The 18,842-nt window shown below is 31.6% G+C and overlaps 1 protein-coding gene across 1 annotated transcript in view; it reads right to left on the minus strand.

Annotated features, from left to right (window-relative positions):
* LOC106638913 (armadillo repeat-containing protein 8) overlaps positions 1–18,842 on the minus strand; it is a 447,393-nt gene that overhangs the window by 298,193 nt on the left and 130,358 nt on the right. Inside the window, exon 4 of the mRNA XM_089597970.1 lies at positions 8,798–9,292. Coding sequence (XP_089454096.1) covers positions 8,798–9,292 — 495 coding nt within the window. The remainder of the gene's footprint in view (positions 1–8,797; positions 9,293–18,842) is intronic.

Here is an 18,842-nt window from a genome sequence, read left to right on the forward strand (position 1 = left end):
CAGGTTCGTTGCTCAGTGAAAAAGAGTGAGATCTCTCAAGTTGATGATTTTTTTGGATAAAGTTTTTTCAAAATGGTTTTAATCAAATTTGAAGTGATCTTTTCGAATAACCTATCAATTACAGCAATATCTACAGTGATTTTGTTTGATTATTAATCTAATGATTTTTTTTTATAATAGTAAAGTAAACTAATTAATTTCATTTGTTTTTTAAATCTCTATTATTTTAAGAAAATCTTTATACATCTCTTTCAGCAAAGATAAAATTCTCAGTTTTTTTAACATAAATCAATTTTGCGGCCAACTGTAACTTACTAACTTACAGTGGAAAAAATTTTTTAATGAATTTGATTTCTAGTTTCAAAATATATAATAACTTCATGAAATATCTTATCAACTAACTTTTGAATTTTTAAATAGACTCAACGATAGAGGGGTAGGTGTCAATAAATAAGTACAATTAATTGGTCTCTTTCGTTAAATTATTCAATTTTATTTTCATGAGGAAATTGTGTTTTCAACCATAATGAATTCACTAATATTAATAAAGATATTAAGAGCAATTTTAAAATAACAATTCAGATTTTTCTACTCTATATCAATGTATTTGAATTAATTCGAGATGCTTTGACTCTCGCACTTGGATACACAATGAAATTATATTTTTAATTCTTATTTTTATCAAACTACAAATAAGGAAATTTGAATGTTCCCACACAAACTATCTTCTACTGACACTGGATTAGATTATGGCAGATTATTAGCACATCCACGGATTTTTAGTACGATTTATTCGAAAGAAGTCATGTAGAGTTAGGTCGTCCTCAGGGCCCTTAGGTGTCTTGAGTAAGGCTCAAGTGATCGATCTATTTACTTTGCCCGAGGAGCATCGTCACTATCCCTAGTGCCCCGACTACTTAGGGATTCGTCGTCACCACGCTTTAAGCGGTCGAGCACCGAAGGTCCAAGTAGGTACCAGTTAGTAGTAGTAACACACCACTGGTATATTTACATTGATGCTATCGGTGTTGGCCTTCGTGGTTCATCCTTTTGGTCTCAGTGTGTGCTCTTCACGGTTGCTACCAGTGCACAGGAGAGTTCCAGATCTGGGTAGACAGCGGGTGTCCGCGTCTCAGTCTTGCTGAAAAGGAACATATTTCCTCACGCGTAAGCATCTTTTATAGCCAACTTGCAGATAATTTGCCGCTGAAATCTGTACTATTTCTCTGCACACTATCGATTATACATATTTGCCGATAATCCTCGTGCATGTCTTATCTAGCTTTTTGTGCGTACTTGACAGTGCTTATTATATGCTTCACGCTGACTTTTTGAATTTTAACTTGGCGAATTAAATGTATTTTTATTGATTATTTTAAGAAAATGTAAAACAAATAAACGGATAAAAATATGAATAAAAAGTGTGTATTATAAACTTCTTGGTGATAAGGAATGCCCTCTTGAATCTGTCTCCTCTAATTTGTGAAAACAAACTTATTTAGAACAAATTAAGTTAGAGTAATAAGTTTCATTGATTGTTATCAACATAATTTCCTTTTAGATGCCTCATTTTTTTAAACAGCGGGAGAATTTCTTTAGAAGTGATGAGTTTTTTTGCGAGGCATGTTTGCAAAAGAATTTTCTTTCTATGGTTACATAATTTATAGAGGATTTTCTCTTCTAGTTTAGTTTATACTGAGTATATTCATGCCTATTCCTCATTTTCTGTTTAATCGCGTTTCATTTTTTATCGTTTGATTGTAAGTTTGATATCACTTTTAATTGTTCAAGTATTTTATCGTTTAGTTTTCTTGCTAATATTGTTAATGTATTGAGATCCTCAGTATTATTTTAGTTATTTTAATTAACGTATGGACTTAACGAATTGGTTTCAACGCTTTTACTTCTCTTAATGTATGTTACTTTAAAATTGTAATTCAATATAAACGAACGAAATTGGTGTGATGCCAAAACGATTGCTAATAGTGTAATTTCTGTGGTAGAATCATTTTATCTCTGCCCCCTGTATTGGTCGACTTACCACGTAGACTCCCCTTCTGTTTCTGTTGTTATCTTCTTGGCATGAGATGGCTCTGAGTGCGATTTTACTAGTATTCATTTTTTCTTTGGCCTTGGATTATTTTTTAACTTTAAGAAAATTTTTGTTAGTAAACCTGCATGCTTGGAGTCCAATTACTGGAAGAGTAGGGAAGATTTTTTATGCATCGTAATATTTCTCATAAATGTATTTGGATACACATTAATCTTTTCCCCGTATCTATTAACGACTTTAGTTTAACCCTTTTTATTTCAATATTTATTTCCGGGCATACAAAAGTTTTATTGGTTCAAAGATTTCCGTTCTGCAGTTCCTCTAGTAGTGTCTTTTCCAAATCTTCGAACACTGTATTTATTTTCAGATTTACTAAAGAAAAATTTTTGCTCTAATTCTTATAGCAAATTAGGTAATCAACGTGCGTGCATTTTTGATGGTATCCGATTTCTTATTATCAGTCACTTTTTCTTCAAACTGGGTATCAACTGTAAACACTGCTGGATATGCCATAGGTATCAAACACTCTTGGACCTTGACCGGTAATTTTTCTTGGATATTTATTTATTTATTTTTTTTTTTTTTATAAAAAATAAATACCTACTTACGTAGTGTATTATTAGATACAGTAATTTCAATTCATTGTTACGGTGATGATGTTACTTAGACCACCTCGAGAGCGAAGGGTCTAAGTGGTAGACCGTTTTGCTGTAAGAAGGTCGCCCATCTCGTCACAACGAGCATTACGTGGTGATAAAGCACATGTGAAAATTCACAGATGTACTTGCTCGGAGGAGTCGCACCGGCCGGGACTTAGATATTTATGTAATGGTTTGGTTTAAAATTGGTTTGACAATTTTTTGATTCATTGGTCCTTATAATGCCCTCTCCTGTCGTTGTATCTCATAAGATATCTGATTCAGAATCTTTTGAGGTTTTAGATATAACGTCAACTCGTTTTCCCGATTTGTGATTTTTTCGATGAAATTGACCTGACCTTCTTGAGTTTCTCGAATATATGAGTTGCTTTGTGGTCTCTTTACATATGGTCGATTAGGAGTATTATTATTGTTATTATTTTGTCCAAAGTTCGCGTTGCGGTTCGTATTATTTATGGTGTTGTTATTTGTGTTGTTACCACGGTCACGCCAATTGACATTCGGTGGGTTTGGTGGTGAAGTTCGGATGTCATTATAATTACTAGTGAGCTATGATAAATGTATGGATTTTCTTTAGTATTTATAGAGCTATTTAGTGCTTCAATTGCATTCATAGAGTCTTATGAAATCTTGTAAAAGGTTTATAAGATCGTCAACTTTGTTAATTCCCCGAAGCACAATAGATTGTTGAATTACTTTATCAAGATAGTTTGCGAATTTTTTGACAGTTTCTGCCTTGGTGGGCGGTGCTCATAGCATTTTTACATAACTACATAAATTTAGAACATATTTACTGCGACTTATATTATTTGCGGCTTCGTACGCGTTCCATTCAAATGGCTCCCGAACTTTAGCTTGTACCGTTGCATTCCAATATTTATTTAAAAATAAAGTTTTAAAATAATTTATCGAATGTATTATTTCTTCTATGTGTTCAAACCAGTCAAGTGCCGGCCCTTTTAATGCTTGTGATAAATAGTTTAATCGCGTCAGCTTCTATGGAAGTAATTTCGATGTAAGTTTTCAATGCTTTTGATTGATCAGAACTTGATTGGTCGATCGCTTGCAGCTGCGCTAAAAATTAGCAAATCTACCTTTAATTGGAAAACTCCTCTTCCTTGTTATTTATTTTTCGGGTAATGAGTAGTTCTACGTCTTGCTTGTGTTAGGCGATAACATTGTAAATACGGTCGTCTGCCTGTTTTAAATTTACTATGGCTTGCGTTTGTGCTGTGACTGTTTGATTAAGTTTCTTAAGCGGCTGCATCGTTTTTCTTATGTTATGTGCGAGTTGGTCAAATTGTTTGTTTAAATTGTCTAGTATTTCTGACTGTCTTATAAATTCGACGTGGCGTTGTACTTCTTTCGTGCGCATTTGATTTTGTGTTTGTGTCAGTCGTTCTACATATATGCCTAGCTTATCGTATGTGTGTGTAAATCGAATGTTTTTTTAGTGTATTAGTTTGTGTAATAACTTGATTTACTTTTTCTATGATTTGTTCAGGATTATTGTCAGGGTTACGTGATGAAATCACAGCCATTAGCTGCTTTTGTACCTCTATCACTCCGAAAAGATTTTTATTGTTAAGACTCACCATATTTGAATTGGGTAATTCATTTAATAAAAAAATTCCACTTAAATTATCGTTGTTTTCACCGTGAATTTGTATTGTCACTTGTTGTTGTTGTTGTTGTTGTTGTTGTTGTTGTTGTTGTTGTTGTTGTTATAGTTGTTGTTGTTGTTGTTGTTATAGTTGTTGTGGTTCGTCTTATTGCCCCCTCGTCGTGTTTTAACCATTTTCAGAGAATTTAGTAATAAAAGAAACTTGAATTAAATCGAACAATATGTTTATAATGTCGTACAGGCTAAAATAGCACTAAAATTTTTTCTTAGCATACGTTCACTTGGTAAATCATAAACTAATTCAAAATCGTTTGGAAAATCCCGTAGTGCTTGAAAATTCGCAAGTTTTTTATAAATATGTGCATTCTCAGAATCAAGGAAAGTAAAGTATCTGTTGAAATTACCATCACTTAAATAGAATTTGTTGAGTTCGTTATTTATTATTATAACGTCTCTTTTTCAGACTGAATTTTATTTATTTATTTTTCTTTTGATGTTATCCGTAGTTTGTTTCAGAAAATGTATGTAAGTAAGTTATCCTTCGAGATCTAGGAATTTTTGTTTTTAAGTAGAGTTTTCTCTGTCAATCTCCTCAATCCATCGTACGACTGCCTGATAATGGGGCCAAGTGTGCGCAGTTGGCTTAGTATGTTCGCTTTCAATTTTTTCATCAACAACATATTGCGGGGTATAACTGTATATTTTTTTTTTTATAAATTCATATGCGTATACCTATTTAAATGATCTCTCTTATAATTGCGAGTCCCACCAGGGATACTACTTACCACCTCCCTTTCTTTGAATATAACACTGATTAATTGGCCGTCGTTAGGAATCGGCTATGAATTTTATGTGTACCGGGGAACTATAAGATTAAGAGCCAACACAAAGTCAAGGTTAGTGGTTATATGTTGGAGGGCAGGTTCGTTGCTCAGTGAAAAAGAGTGAGATCTCTAAAGTTGACGATTTTTTTGGATAAAGTTTTTTCAAAATGGTTGTAATCAAATTTGAAGTGATCTTTTCGAATAACCTATTAATTACAGCAATATTTACAGTGATTTTGTTTGATTATTACTTAAATGATTTTTTTTTATAATAGTAAAGTAAACTAATTAATTTTGTTTGTTTTTTAAATCTCTATTATTTTAAGAAAATTTCTATACATCTCTTTCAGCAAAGATAAAATCCTCAGTTTTTTTAAACATAAATCAATTTTGCGGCCAATAATTAATTAATTGATGTATTATAGGCATACGATTGAGAATACATGCCAGTTTCCCTACTTACTATGTCAATTTTGCCTTCGTTATAATAATACGTATCAGTACAAGTGTTAGTTGTATTTGTTTGTGGCTAGATCGCTAGCACGCCATACTAATGAGTTACAGCTAGCAATCAAGAAAGAAACAATTGCCTCCTTTTTTCCTACTATTCCTTGTTTGCCTTTGTAATGAACTTTGAGCTCTATAATAGAGGCACGAAGTATGAATTTTAACAGTAGGTTAAACTTGCATGGCATTGAGAAAATTCCATATGTCTGTATGGGTGCAACATAATTTGCACACATACACACGAAAATAAATAATTCTGCTTAACATATCAAGTATAGTGTCTTGATTAATGTTGTTATTCAATATTTTTAAATTTATTTTGTACAACTGCTACTTAGTTTACAATGGTTTACACAGTACACACGAATTCAAAAATCGAATGGCGATTTCTTTTCATCGCAAACGCCAGCTGTACATTCAAATTTTTAATTACTTTGCACGTTTATCTTTAAGCTTTGAATTAAAAATATCAAGTGTTCATCTTAACGAATTCCTTCAGGTATGAAATTGATTAAAAATTGTACTATCTTGTTCTTTATAAGCCTTTACATACTTCATAACTAATTGTTTCTATTCACTTCAGCCGCTCTTACAATATTGTCATTGTCAAAAAATCTCTATTATCTGTTCCTTCCTCTAAATATTTCTAGGAACTTAAAAATCGATAATGATCACATAATCATTTATTTTTAGTGGATTTGATTCTTATATACCATTTCTCACGAGTTAGAAGTGTCGTTAAATACTTCCGCAATCATCATTTCCAAAAACTATCAGCTAATGAAAAAAAAATTTCTATTGTTGTAGATTAAAAAATGTTTGCCTGCTAAATTTCAGAGATCTATTGCACCGGGTGTCTTAATTTAAGTGCATGCAGTCACTAAAACTGTATCACAAATTACTTTACCTTTGAAAAAACGGCCAAAGCCATTTTTACTGATCTTGTTAATTGTCTCCAAGCTCCTTCCATATGAGGTGCACCAGAAAGACTAAAAATACAACGCATTTCATTCCTCACAGCATTTTCACGTGATTTTTATTTCTCTGTTCTTAAAACGCAATTGTTCCATCAAGTTCGTGCACCTTTGAACAGTGTCTTGTTTTCGCTGTTTATATGAATCATTAAAACTTTCTAGCATGTTACCTTAACTAATTAAATAATTCTCTATTTCCTGGGAAAACAAAGATTTGTCGCTTAATTTTATGATTTTTAATAATTAATCATGCCTAAATTTTGCAACATAATTTGACAATCGGATGGAAAAATAAGAAATCTAATGGGACAGGATGGAAATATAACATAATTTTCTACTTTTCTTACTATGCATTGTGATTAAGAAACGCAATCATAAAAATTAGTGATTTACATTATGTTCATTAAAACAACCATTAACAATAAATGATGCTTCTCAGCCATGTAATATTGACGTAATTTTATCAATAAAATAGGAAACTTTAACCATTCCCGGAATACTCTTGATAAGAAGCTGTGACCTCAAGCTTTTTTTAACTCAGCACTCTGAGTAATTAATAATTGTGTATAAGTAATACATTTTTTTAGCTATGGTGATGTAGGAAATTGTTCAATGAAAATACAAATAACTTGCACATCGCTATCAGGAATTATTTACGTAGCACATATCAGTTAACTGTGGGAAGTGTATAGTTATTTAACAATTGTGATTTTAAATATTTGGACTTAGTTTATTCATAAAATAATAATTAAAAATAGTCAAATGAACAAAAAAAAAGCATTGAAGATTACAAATTCAAAAACAACCATTGTATTTCTTACGAAACTACAAATAATTCAAGATAGTTTCGAACTATTTATACGAATTAACTTAGCATACATTTCAGTATTGTTAACAGCTTTATATAAGCAGTGTTAACATGAATTTAATAAGACTATTCAAGCATACCATAGTTTCCTTGTACAGACTTTATTAACTTCCAGTGCTTTTTAATAATAATAGTATTTTGTTTACTAACCTGATTTTAAATAAATACTAAGAAATGGTATTTTCCTAAACAGGTATGGTATCATCGTAAAATTTATCTTTTAATAAAATTGATAGGGCAAGTGAGCTTGATGTGTACAAATTTTATTTTTTAAGGAATTTCTATAATCTCTATGCAGCAGCTATTTGTTTTAATAGGTTGTAGGCCTAGCAAAATTCACTTATCAAAGTCTTGAAATGGTCATTTTTTTTTTATTTTTTGGTACAGCCTACTTTTTTTGTGACACTTGTAGTATTATACTGTCTTGTACTCGTTCATTAACAAAATCAATCTAAGCAATATTGACTTTGAAATAAATAAAAAATACATGAATGCCTTGTTATGTTGCAAGTATGTAACAACGTTAGGCCATTATTTTAATCTATTAAATGTAAAGTTTATATGAAGTTATAATCAAAAGTTGGTATAACTTAGTTTCATGCACAAGTGAAAGATAGTATGATGATATGCGTATCATACAAAAAGTAAGCTATGCCAAAAAACGAAACAAAACTTGACCGTTCTTAAATTTTGATTTCAGATTTTTGCAAAGCCAACGATCCATTTAAAAAAATACAATTCATTGCCACTGTATGAAGGCTCCCGAAATGTCTTGCAAAAAGATAATTGAACACATCATACTTACTTGATATTTTATTGATGTTAAATGAAAAATTCCGTGCGGTTTGATATTCTAACATTCTTTGATTCACTTTAGTTCAAGCCATAGAAACACTAATCTTAAAAAAAATTTGTGTCTCAAAAGTTTCTTGTTTTTAAACATTTTGTTAGTAATACTTACTAACAGAATCTTTTTTATGAATTTCTACTGCAATACAGTAATATAGTTAAAATTTTCGAAAAAACGTCTCATGCAGAGATTTTAAAAGATAATTTTAATTGATTTGCTGTTTTGGCAACATGCTGATACTTATAAAAATATTTACGGCTCTCAAAAATAAAAAAATTGTGTAAGTAAATAAGTGCACCCACATGGGACTAAAATTTTTTAAATCTTAAGTAATAATTAAAGTAAGACATAAGAACTCACGAAATTAAAAAAATTGGGGTTAAAAGAGCTTGACGTCAAATGAATAGCAGCAATGTATTAGTAAGGTTATTTACTCACTGGTGTTAGCGGTTTCAAGAGATCAGCTAATGTCGGTATTAGATGATTACTAATAGCTGCGAGTCTTTGTAAATCAATATCTACTTCAGTTAAATATGCTAAAGTTTTTGCAGCTGCAATTCTTTCTTTTGTTGGTCTATCTTTATGACATAATCGTATCAAACAAGGTAACGCTTTATAAACCACTCTAGAATCAGTGGATTTTAAAGCTTGAGCTCGATGCAAATAAGTAACACATCTTGCTGATTCTAACTGGATTGAAGAATCTTTATCTCGACCCATTAATTCAGCTAGAACGTCAGGAACAAATTTTGAATTGTTTTCTCCAGAAATTTTTGTTGTAATAATAAGCGTTGCTACATCTGAATTTTGATAGCACATGTTAGCGAGACATGCTAATGCTGGCAACTGAACCTCGGAAAAACGGGATTCTAATTGATTAGCTAATGTCGATACTGTACCTGATTTCAGAAGTACATTTTGTTGTAGACTTGTCTGTAAAACATGTTACATATTAAATTAAGTGTGATGATTAATTTGATGAATAGTACTTATTATAATTTATAAATAGTGGTTAATAATTTTGTCTTGTACTTCTACCAAGCAAGCCCCGAAAAATTGGAAACGATCATTTGTTTGTTTCTAAAAATCAAAAAAATTGCATTAATGCAGTTTTTTAATGAAGTATTAATTTAAAAAATAAGAACCTTAGAAGCTCATAAATCCCATTACATGTTAATTTTGTAACAAAGAAAAGTGGTTTTTTCTTACAATGCAAATACTTATACGTTTTGCAAAAATACATTAATTTATTAAAAAGGCATTTTTTTGAATATTGCATGACTTCTTTTTTTTTAATGTCTCGGCAAAACATGCTTAGGCTTACTTTATTCTTAAAGACTTGTACTTTCAATCACTTACTTATGGCAAATTGGTTTAAGCATTGCGGGTACTGCAAAACACATTATAAAAAATCGCTTAGTTACAAAATTAAATTTTATAAACAATTTCGATGATATCGATTTAATATTTTTTTTTTTATGGAATAGGTGCAATTTTTACATAAATTTTAAAGACAAAAGGCTGCTGTACGACTTGTAGAAGTTAAAATGTTTTTATTTACATAAATATTTGAGGAATATGTGTTTTAGGATATCGCTTGAATGTTATGAAGAGTACATAAGTAAGGTTAAAAATGAGATGAATAAAAAATATGTAAAAATTTTTGAAACTTTTTAACGAGATGCGCTCTGTTCAGGACTTGCCTGCCATCACTAATGGAGGGCGTGCTGCCTCGGTTGCTGTGGATAAGGCTTATTTACTTTCTGACTATTTTGGTTTTTTTTTCAGAGATGAAGTTAATTTCCTTGACGCCTCTTGCCTTGATGCCAATTTAGTACCAGGACAGCATCACTCTCTATCGTCTACTCTAAGTAAAATCTAGGAGGCAGTAATTGGTATAAAAATTGATACAAATAAAGGTTCAGAAGTTTGTCCTGCTTTCTTTATAAAAGCTTGCAGGTCTGTGTTCTCAGAGCCACTTATGCTTCTCTTTAACCAATCGTTGGCAACTGGTTGCGTGCCGCAGTATTGGAGATTGTCTCAGGTTATTTCTGTATTTAAAAAAGATAAAAAGAATCGTGTTGAAAATTGTAGGCCTATTTCAATCCTTGGAACTGTGGCTAAGTTATTTGATAAACTTGTTTTTTTAAGAGTAAGTGATATGATAAGTCATATTTTGGTTGATAAATAGCATGGGTTCAAGCTTGAACATTCTTCTGTTACTTAATCTGCTGATGTATTGTAATAGTATTGGAGGAGCTTTGGATTCGATTTATATTGATTATAAAAAAGCGTTTGATTCTATAAATCATAAGATACTAGACCGAAAGTTATATTGAGTTGGTCGTGGGGGATATCTGCTAAAATGGTTCATCTCATACCTTACTGAGCATAAGCAGGTGGTTGTTTTGGATGGGGCCGTATCTGATGATGTAATTGTTAGATCGAGAGTCCTTCACGGGTCGCATTTGGGGCCGGTTTTATTTCTTATTTGTGTCAATAATATTGAGAATGTGGTACATGGATCTCAAATTCTTTTGTTTGCTGATGACATCAAATTATATAAACGTATAAACATAGTAATTGTGATTGTCAAATATAACAGCGTGATCTTGATGCAATTGTTGAATGGAGCGAGGTTAACGATCTTAGAGCTTATGCAAATAAATGTGCTGTAATTTCATTTTGTAGGTCTAGAGATATCATACTATATAACTATCCTCTGGATCCTTTGTCACAGACAAGACTTACTAAGATTTCTAATTTAGGTGTACTGTTTGAATACTATCTCCCTTTTGATAAACAAATTAGCTCTGTCTAGTTGGCAGCGTACAAGGCCTTGAGATTTTTTATAAGAAACTGCAGGGATTTTACTTATATGAATACAGTGGTTTATCTGTATAAGATCCTTGTATTGCCTCACCTATTGTATTGCTCCCAGATCTAGAAACCGTATTCTCGCCAAGCGAAATATAAAATTGAACAAATACAACATAGATTTCTGCGATTTATTTCGTTCAGAAATAGGTTTCCCATGTCACCAGTCAATCATGATTACTCTTGTATTGAGTCAGAGACTGGCATAATGAATATTCGTCAGTTTCATACTTATAATGATTGTTGTTTTATGTTTTGACTACTTGCAGGTGATGTTGATTGTTTATCAGTTACTTTATCATGTTATTATTTGTACCTTAAAATTGTAATCATACGAGGAGATATCATTACAAAGGAGAGTCTGAAACTCTCTTCCAACTAAGATGAGAAATGCGAGTGAAAATGGCACCTGGTTGTATTTAATACGCTTCTATACATGTATTGAGACATTTACACACTATGAATTATTTTAAAGCACGACCAATGCATTGAAGTATCTCATATTTTAGTGAGAGAAAAAGTATATCCATTAAAAAAACTTTTTTTTTGTAAAACAAGTTTTAAACTAAGTATGTATTATATAATCTAAATTAGTCACATAGTGTATGTACGTTATCAAGTTCTTTCATAAAGTCAAGTGATGCTTATCTAAATAGGCTTAAATTTCGTAGATAACTCCAAGTTCAATCTCAAAGCTGATATATTGCGTTCGTTCAGTTTTTATAAGAAAGAAAAATCTTGGCAGCATTCTTATTACAGCACTTCAAGAGTAAAAAATAGTTTTTTTGGCTCTTAGTTTTAACTGATACAAATTCGTGTTTAATGACAAAGTTGTAGATTACAATAAAACATAGCTTTTTCGTCTGATAATTTATTTAAAAAATAAATATTATTATATTATATTTTATTCACGCCATGAAGACCATTGTCGAATAAGAATGACTTATAGAATGTATGAACGGTTCAATACACGTAAGAAGTGCTAACAAGCGTTATTTGTATACCTAAAATATCTTTTATCTTTAATCTTTGATGATATTCCGTCTTATCTCATCAAGCTTCCCTAAATTAATTGGTTTTCTGTACCGTCACAGAAAACTGACATAATGATAATTCTGCCAGTGCACATGATTTGAAACGCTTGAACTCATTTCTTCAAGCACTGGTTGGTGCTCATCCCTTCTACACTACCAAGTCATCCATCACGATACGTTAATAATAACATTAGTTTAGCAAAAAACTGCACCAATGAAACAAGATACTATATATTCTCATATAAAATATAAAGATTGAAATACAATTTTCAAATTTAGACAAAAATTGAACTCATCCCATGAAAAAAGTTTTGAAACGATATCGTCAACAAAATTTAATTTTGCAACTAAGCCGTTTTTCATAATGTCTTTTGCAGTGCCCACGATGTTTCCATCGATTCGCCATGAATAAGTGATTAAAAGTATAAGTCTTTAAAAATAAAATGAACTTAAGCACGTTTTGCTGTGACATTAAAAAAAAAGTTATGCAATTTCTTAAGAAACAATTTTTCATAAATAAATGCATTATTTAAAAAAAATATAATTATTTAGAATACGAACAGTTACCAGTTATTCTTCACTATGAAATAAAAACTTAGTGAGACTTACAATTCTGTAGGGTTCTTATTTTTCAAATAAATATTTCAGTAAAAAAACACGTGATTTTTCCAATTTTCAAAATAATCAAATGATCGATTGAAATTTTTCGGGGCTTATTTAATAAATATTTTAGTACCTACAACTTATTCTATTACAGTATTGCTGTAAAATCTTTAGTCCAGCTATTTCACTAAAAAACAAAAAAAAATTTTTTTTAACTTAGATGCTTTGACGGTCAGTGCCTAAGCAGGTGTTAGTTTGAGCAACGTTTGGTTGGTCTTAACGCCAACCTTATCAGGCTCACTTTATTAACAAAGAAAACGGAAACAAAAAACACAACAATTTTCGTAAATTACATTGTAGGGCCACAGTTTATAAATATTAACAATAAATACTCACATCTATATCGTTAAAACGATCGTTACAGACTGTTGGTCACCTTCATCGAATAACATAAGTGTCGAACATGTATGTATTTCTTAATATAAGTGTCAACAACAAATGTACGTTTCTTGCGAATATAGATAGTGTACGTATTTTCTACGTATAGTTAAAAGAGATTACTTATAAAAACTTTATATATGTTATTGAGAAATAAGGTGTTCTCTTTTTTATTTATTGTGTCTTTAGTAGAGTGTGTGTGTAGCATTTCTGATATTAATCTGTTTTGTCTATTTGGTTCGTGGTCTAGAATTTTGGTTTGAGAAAAATTAAAATTATGGTTAAATTCTTTCGTGTGTGAAGCGACAAGTTCATCTTTTTTTGTACTTTTGTGTTTATTCAGGCATTCTTTCAATTCTCTCTTTGTCTCACCTACGTATGATGCAGAGCAAGAATCGCAAGCGAAATGATACACGACATTGGTTCGATCGAGCTTATCAATTTCATCCTTTCCAAGAATGATAACACTGTCCAATTTGTTTTGAATGGTAGGGTTAAATTGTATATTTAATTTTTTCAAAGTTTTTGAACAAAATTTAAAAAATAGCGCGTTGTAAAGGATAGAAATTTTTATTTTAGCACTAAGATTGTCATTTAGTAGAACGTTATTTTCGTTATTAGTATTTTTTATTTGGTGAAATCTTTTTTTGATGTATTTTTGTATAAAAAGTTCGTATAGTCATTATCGCGTAGAATTCTTTTAGCCATGAGAATGTTCTTCCTGTGGAAGGATTTATCAGATAAAAGAATGGCTCGATCAACCGAGCCGTATACAGCATTGACTTTTAACGATCGGGGATGGTTAGAATTAGAATTGATTATTTTATTGGATGAAATTGGCTCAACGTACTAATTCGTGGTTATTTTCAAGTTGTTGTGTGTAATTGTAATGTCTAAGAAATTTATAGAAATGTTTTTCTCTACTTCACAAGTGAATTTCAAGTGATTGTCTTGTTTATTAGAAATCTGTAAAAATAGTTGTGCCTGATCTTTGTGTATACATATGAGAGTGTCGTCGCCATATCTTTTATATATAAAAGGAACGCAATTACAATTTTCTTTTAACAAGCGCAGGGCTTCCATCTTAAGATCTTCTAAAACTAAATCAGCAAATAGTGGAAAGACAGGAGAACCTATTGCAGTGCCAAAAATCTGTTTATAAAATTTTTTATTAAAGGTGAAGAGAACATTGTTGAATACAAATTTCGTACATTCTATGATTTCATGGTAGGGAATTTTTGATAATCTGTGGAGTGCGTGTATCTTTTTTCCAAACTACTTATGACTGATTCTAACGAAATGTTGGTAAATAGAGAAATAATGTCTAAAGAAATAAAAATATAATTTTCCAGTATTTTAGGATTTTCAATTAAGTTCAATGCTATTATTCAAATATGAAGAAGGTTTTTTAAAAACTTTAGAAAGAGAATTATAGAGAATTGAGGTGAGTGTGTGTGTAGGAGAATTAATTAATGAAATAATAGGTCTAAATAAAAGAGAAGGTTTATGTATTTTTGGCAACCCATAACATCTAGATAAATTTGTATTAGTTTATGTTAATTGATTGTTATGATATTTATACTTTAAAAATTCGCTGTTGTTCAGTTTCATTAAAATTTTGTGAACTTCTGATTGTAAACTATTTAATGAATTCTTATTTACCATTATGTACGTAGTTTTATCGTTTAACATTGCCTCTTTATTATGTAGCCCTACAATGTAATTTACGAAAATTGTTGTTTTTTGTTTTTGTTTTCTTTGTTAATAAAGTGAGCCTGATGAGGTTGGCATTAAGACCAACGTAACGTTGCTCAAACTAATACCTGATTTTTTGGAGTTTTCATTCGTACTCCCAAATTAGCTTTTACTGATCGTGTGCTTAGGTACTGACCCTCAAGTCATCATGGAAATAACTGAAAGCAGAACGACATGTTCAACAAACGATATAATTTTTTCAACTTCATTGCACAATTAAATAATAATGCACCGTTCTTAGCTGTTGAGAAGTAGTGAAAAGGTGGATAAATGTACAAAAAGGTAAAATATGGAAGGATTAGGCTATATTTTACATTTTTTTTTGATACAACCACCATCGAACCTGATCTATATACTAGTCTATTTCTCTCGCGTATCCCTAAAGCGTTTTCCTGTAATTCTAATGTTTTTACACAGTTCTGTTTTTATTTCTTCAGGAACTTTCACGAAAACAAATAAATTCGGGTTTGATGTATACATCTCGTTTACATGTACGTGAAACCTTTCGCAACTGTTCGCGATAAAATAAAGGCTGCTCGAAAATTTTGCCAAAATAACTACAGATACAGTACCTCTTTCAGTCTATTATCTTTTAAAACACATTAAAAAAAATCCCAAATAGATGAATTCACCAGAATAACGCCCACCAAGTCATCTGCAAAATATTCTTAAACAGTATTGAGATACAAGAATGGCAGTTTGAAAAAGCACTTGAGAAGTTTGCTACTTAACAATTTTTCGATTTATACGCTCTGCTTAATCCAAGTTCTTAGGTTTTTAGCCACTTACTTTGACCTAAAACAGAACCTGGATACCTAGATATTTGAATCAGAGAAAAAGTTTAACTTTTCGCTAAAGGAATCACTTTTTTTTCGATTAAAGATGGGCTCTCGATCTGGACGTGATAATAGTTTTCTACGTTCCCAATGATGGTATGATTTTAATTAAGCTTTAAATAACTTCAATTTTTTTATGTTTAAAGACACCTAACGCTCCACTTAACATTACACAATCATCTTAAAAATGTATGTGTATATATCTTAATGGATAAGTGCGTGTCCTTGTTTACGTAAATGAAACTTCATTTCATATTAGCAAATACTGTAAATGCGACACACGTCTGTGGAAAAAATCATAGAGAAAACACAAAGTGGCGATGAAAATACTCTATTTTTGACATCATGAAATCGACTTATGAAATATATGCTCTCAAGGCATGTAAATCTATAGCCCACAAGAATAAGCACCAGCCACGCATGACTGCACTGGCTTTTTTCATCGCGTCTCTACGTTATTTGGGAGAGAGAAAGTACCATACTCTGGTCGTTCATACAAATACTACAGAAGGGTATGGTTTTCTTCCAAAAATGGATAGGTATGATAGAAGAAAGCCAGAGCAGTTATGCGTTTGCTCCGTGGCTAGCGCTTATGCTCGTAAGCTACAGACTTACGTACATTAAAAGCATACATGTCATTAGCCAATAGCAAAGAGTCAAAAAAGAGAAAAAATTATAAACGTTTATACCATGAGTTTCCTTCAATGAACGTAGAAGATTCATGTTATCGTCCATGCGCAAATTTTTTGGAGCATAGTAGAGACCGCCAGGCTAAAATATTGCTTTCATTTTATCTATTACTCTAAAGGATAGAGGGAGGGGCACATAAGATGATTCTCCAATTTGTTTGCTCAACTTGCCACCTCACTCAGCTCATACTGTATAAATACTCAAGGAATAGGCCTCTCAGGTCCCTTAAACAATAAGCGAAAAAAAAACGACAGATTATTCAGTTTATGTTATATTAAAACGCAAATAAACAAAAAAATAACACTATTCGACTACCAAACGCATCACTATTATTCTTTTCTTCCGGCCCTTCACACGTATAACTCGTCACCCACGTCCACCCTTATTTGTAGAAGAAAAACATGATCGGAAGTGGTTCTATTTGAAAAAAACAAATCATCAGCAGAGAGTAAATACATGGCTTCAAGTTGAAAACTTGCTAAAGTCTTTGGGTTGAAATCTCGAGTCTACAAAAGATGCGAGACCACCAGAAGCTTAAGTAGATTTACCAAAACAAGCAGCAGGAAAGGAAACATAGTAAGAAAGCTCAAATGATATGTGATAAAAAAAATATACGTATGTGTATATTAATATGAATCAAAATATTCATTAACCAACATTTAAAATTTTAATAAGAATTTCTTTCAAGTAAATAAAGATACATAAATTTATTTAAAAAAAAGACAAAACAAGATTCACACATATCATACTTTAAAAATCACACATTCTACACAAATGACTTAGTCTTCAGTAATTTTTACAAAAATAGAAACAATTTCATTGCAGCAATATGGCATTTCTCACGGAAAATAAAATTATGAAATTTTTATTATTATAAAATTTGCATTTGAAAGTTTTTAAACGTTTTAAACGTACAAGTTATAATATACATGAAAAATTTTGTAATGTTAGTGTAGCTTGTTTCGGGATTTGGTGGGAAAGGCGACGAATAAAAAGAAAGAAGAAGAAGAAGAAAGTATATTAAGGCACAAATGGTTGGTATACAATAATAGCTGTTGCGGACGTGCACCTGCCAGGACTTACATTTATAGACTGATGAAAGCGAGAGCGTGAGAGATGCTTTTTCGTGCGCCATTGGGCAGTGTTGGCGCGGTTGTAATAAATATTGAGCATGAGCACAACGTGTCGCGTCGCAAAAAAAAAACTACCACCTAGATTTCGAATCTATTTTACGACACTTCCCCTTGACACGATGCCCGGTGACGCAATTCAGGTGTGGACGACCGAAACGCCCAACGATCTGATGCACCTTTCGTGTTTAAGTTTGCAGAGTCTCTTAAGGTAGTTCATCCACACAAGTGTCTCTCATTATTTTTATGTGGCTCCCCGTATGAGAACATTCATAACCGAAAATCTAAACTTTGAGCACTACTGTCTATCACACAGGTTAAGATGTGTGCATGTGTACACTAACATAGTCTCATAAGAAGTACTGGAATGGTTTGGCAACATTGTAAGTATGCCCGTATATTGAGTAATACTACTATCCTAAAGTAGACGTCTACAAGGTTATGTTTTTGTAAACACGCGAAAAATGCCGAAGCCTCGGTGTGAGCAGTTTATTGTCAACGGGAGATTCGCGAAAAAGAATGCTGTCGAAGGTAAAAAAAAAAGACTCGCAAATCTTCCAGTGAAAAAGAAGTTAAGTGAAAAGCTGAATGATGCAAATTTAAGCATTGCAAAAAGTATTTTAGAAGGTTGCCGAGTAATCGACATTAAGGAATTTTCCAAAAACTTGAAATGTTATCATTGCAATAATTTGTTGGATTTAGAAAAAGCAGTAAAAGAAATACACTGTGGCTTATCTAGTACTTTCAAAATTGTGTGTGATCATTGTAAAGTAATGAATAAAGTTAAGACAAGCAAAACACACGAGTACAAAGACAAACCTTGTAGTAACATCAACACAGCAGTTGTACTTGGTAAGTAGTATAAAATGAATATAATAATAATAAAATAACAAAGTCATTGACTCGTAACTGACAATTGACTGAAATATTCTCTATTCATTTTAAGAGATGAATATTTTTTTTTAGGTGCTATCCACTTTGGCACTGGTCACACTGCCTTGCAAAAAATTTTTGCTAGCTTAAATATGCCAGGGATGACGTCTAAGATGTATAAAGCTTACGAGCAAGAAGTTGGAGAATCTATAGAGCAGGCAGCTAAAGAAAGTTGCAAGCAAGCTGC

The sequence above is a fragment of the Copidosoma floridanum genome, unplaced genomic scaffold (assembly GCF_036245765.1).
Source record: "Copidosoma floridanum isolate Cflo_tuat_1 unplaced genomic scaffold, Cflo_Japanese_pri ptg000004l, whole genome shotgun sequence".
Taxonomy (NCBI): Eukaryota; Metazoa; Arthropoda; class Insecta; order Hymenoptera; family Encyrtidae; genus Copidosoma; species Copidosoma floridanum.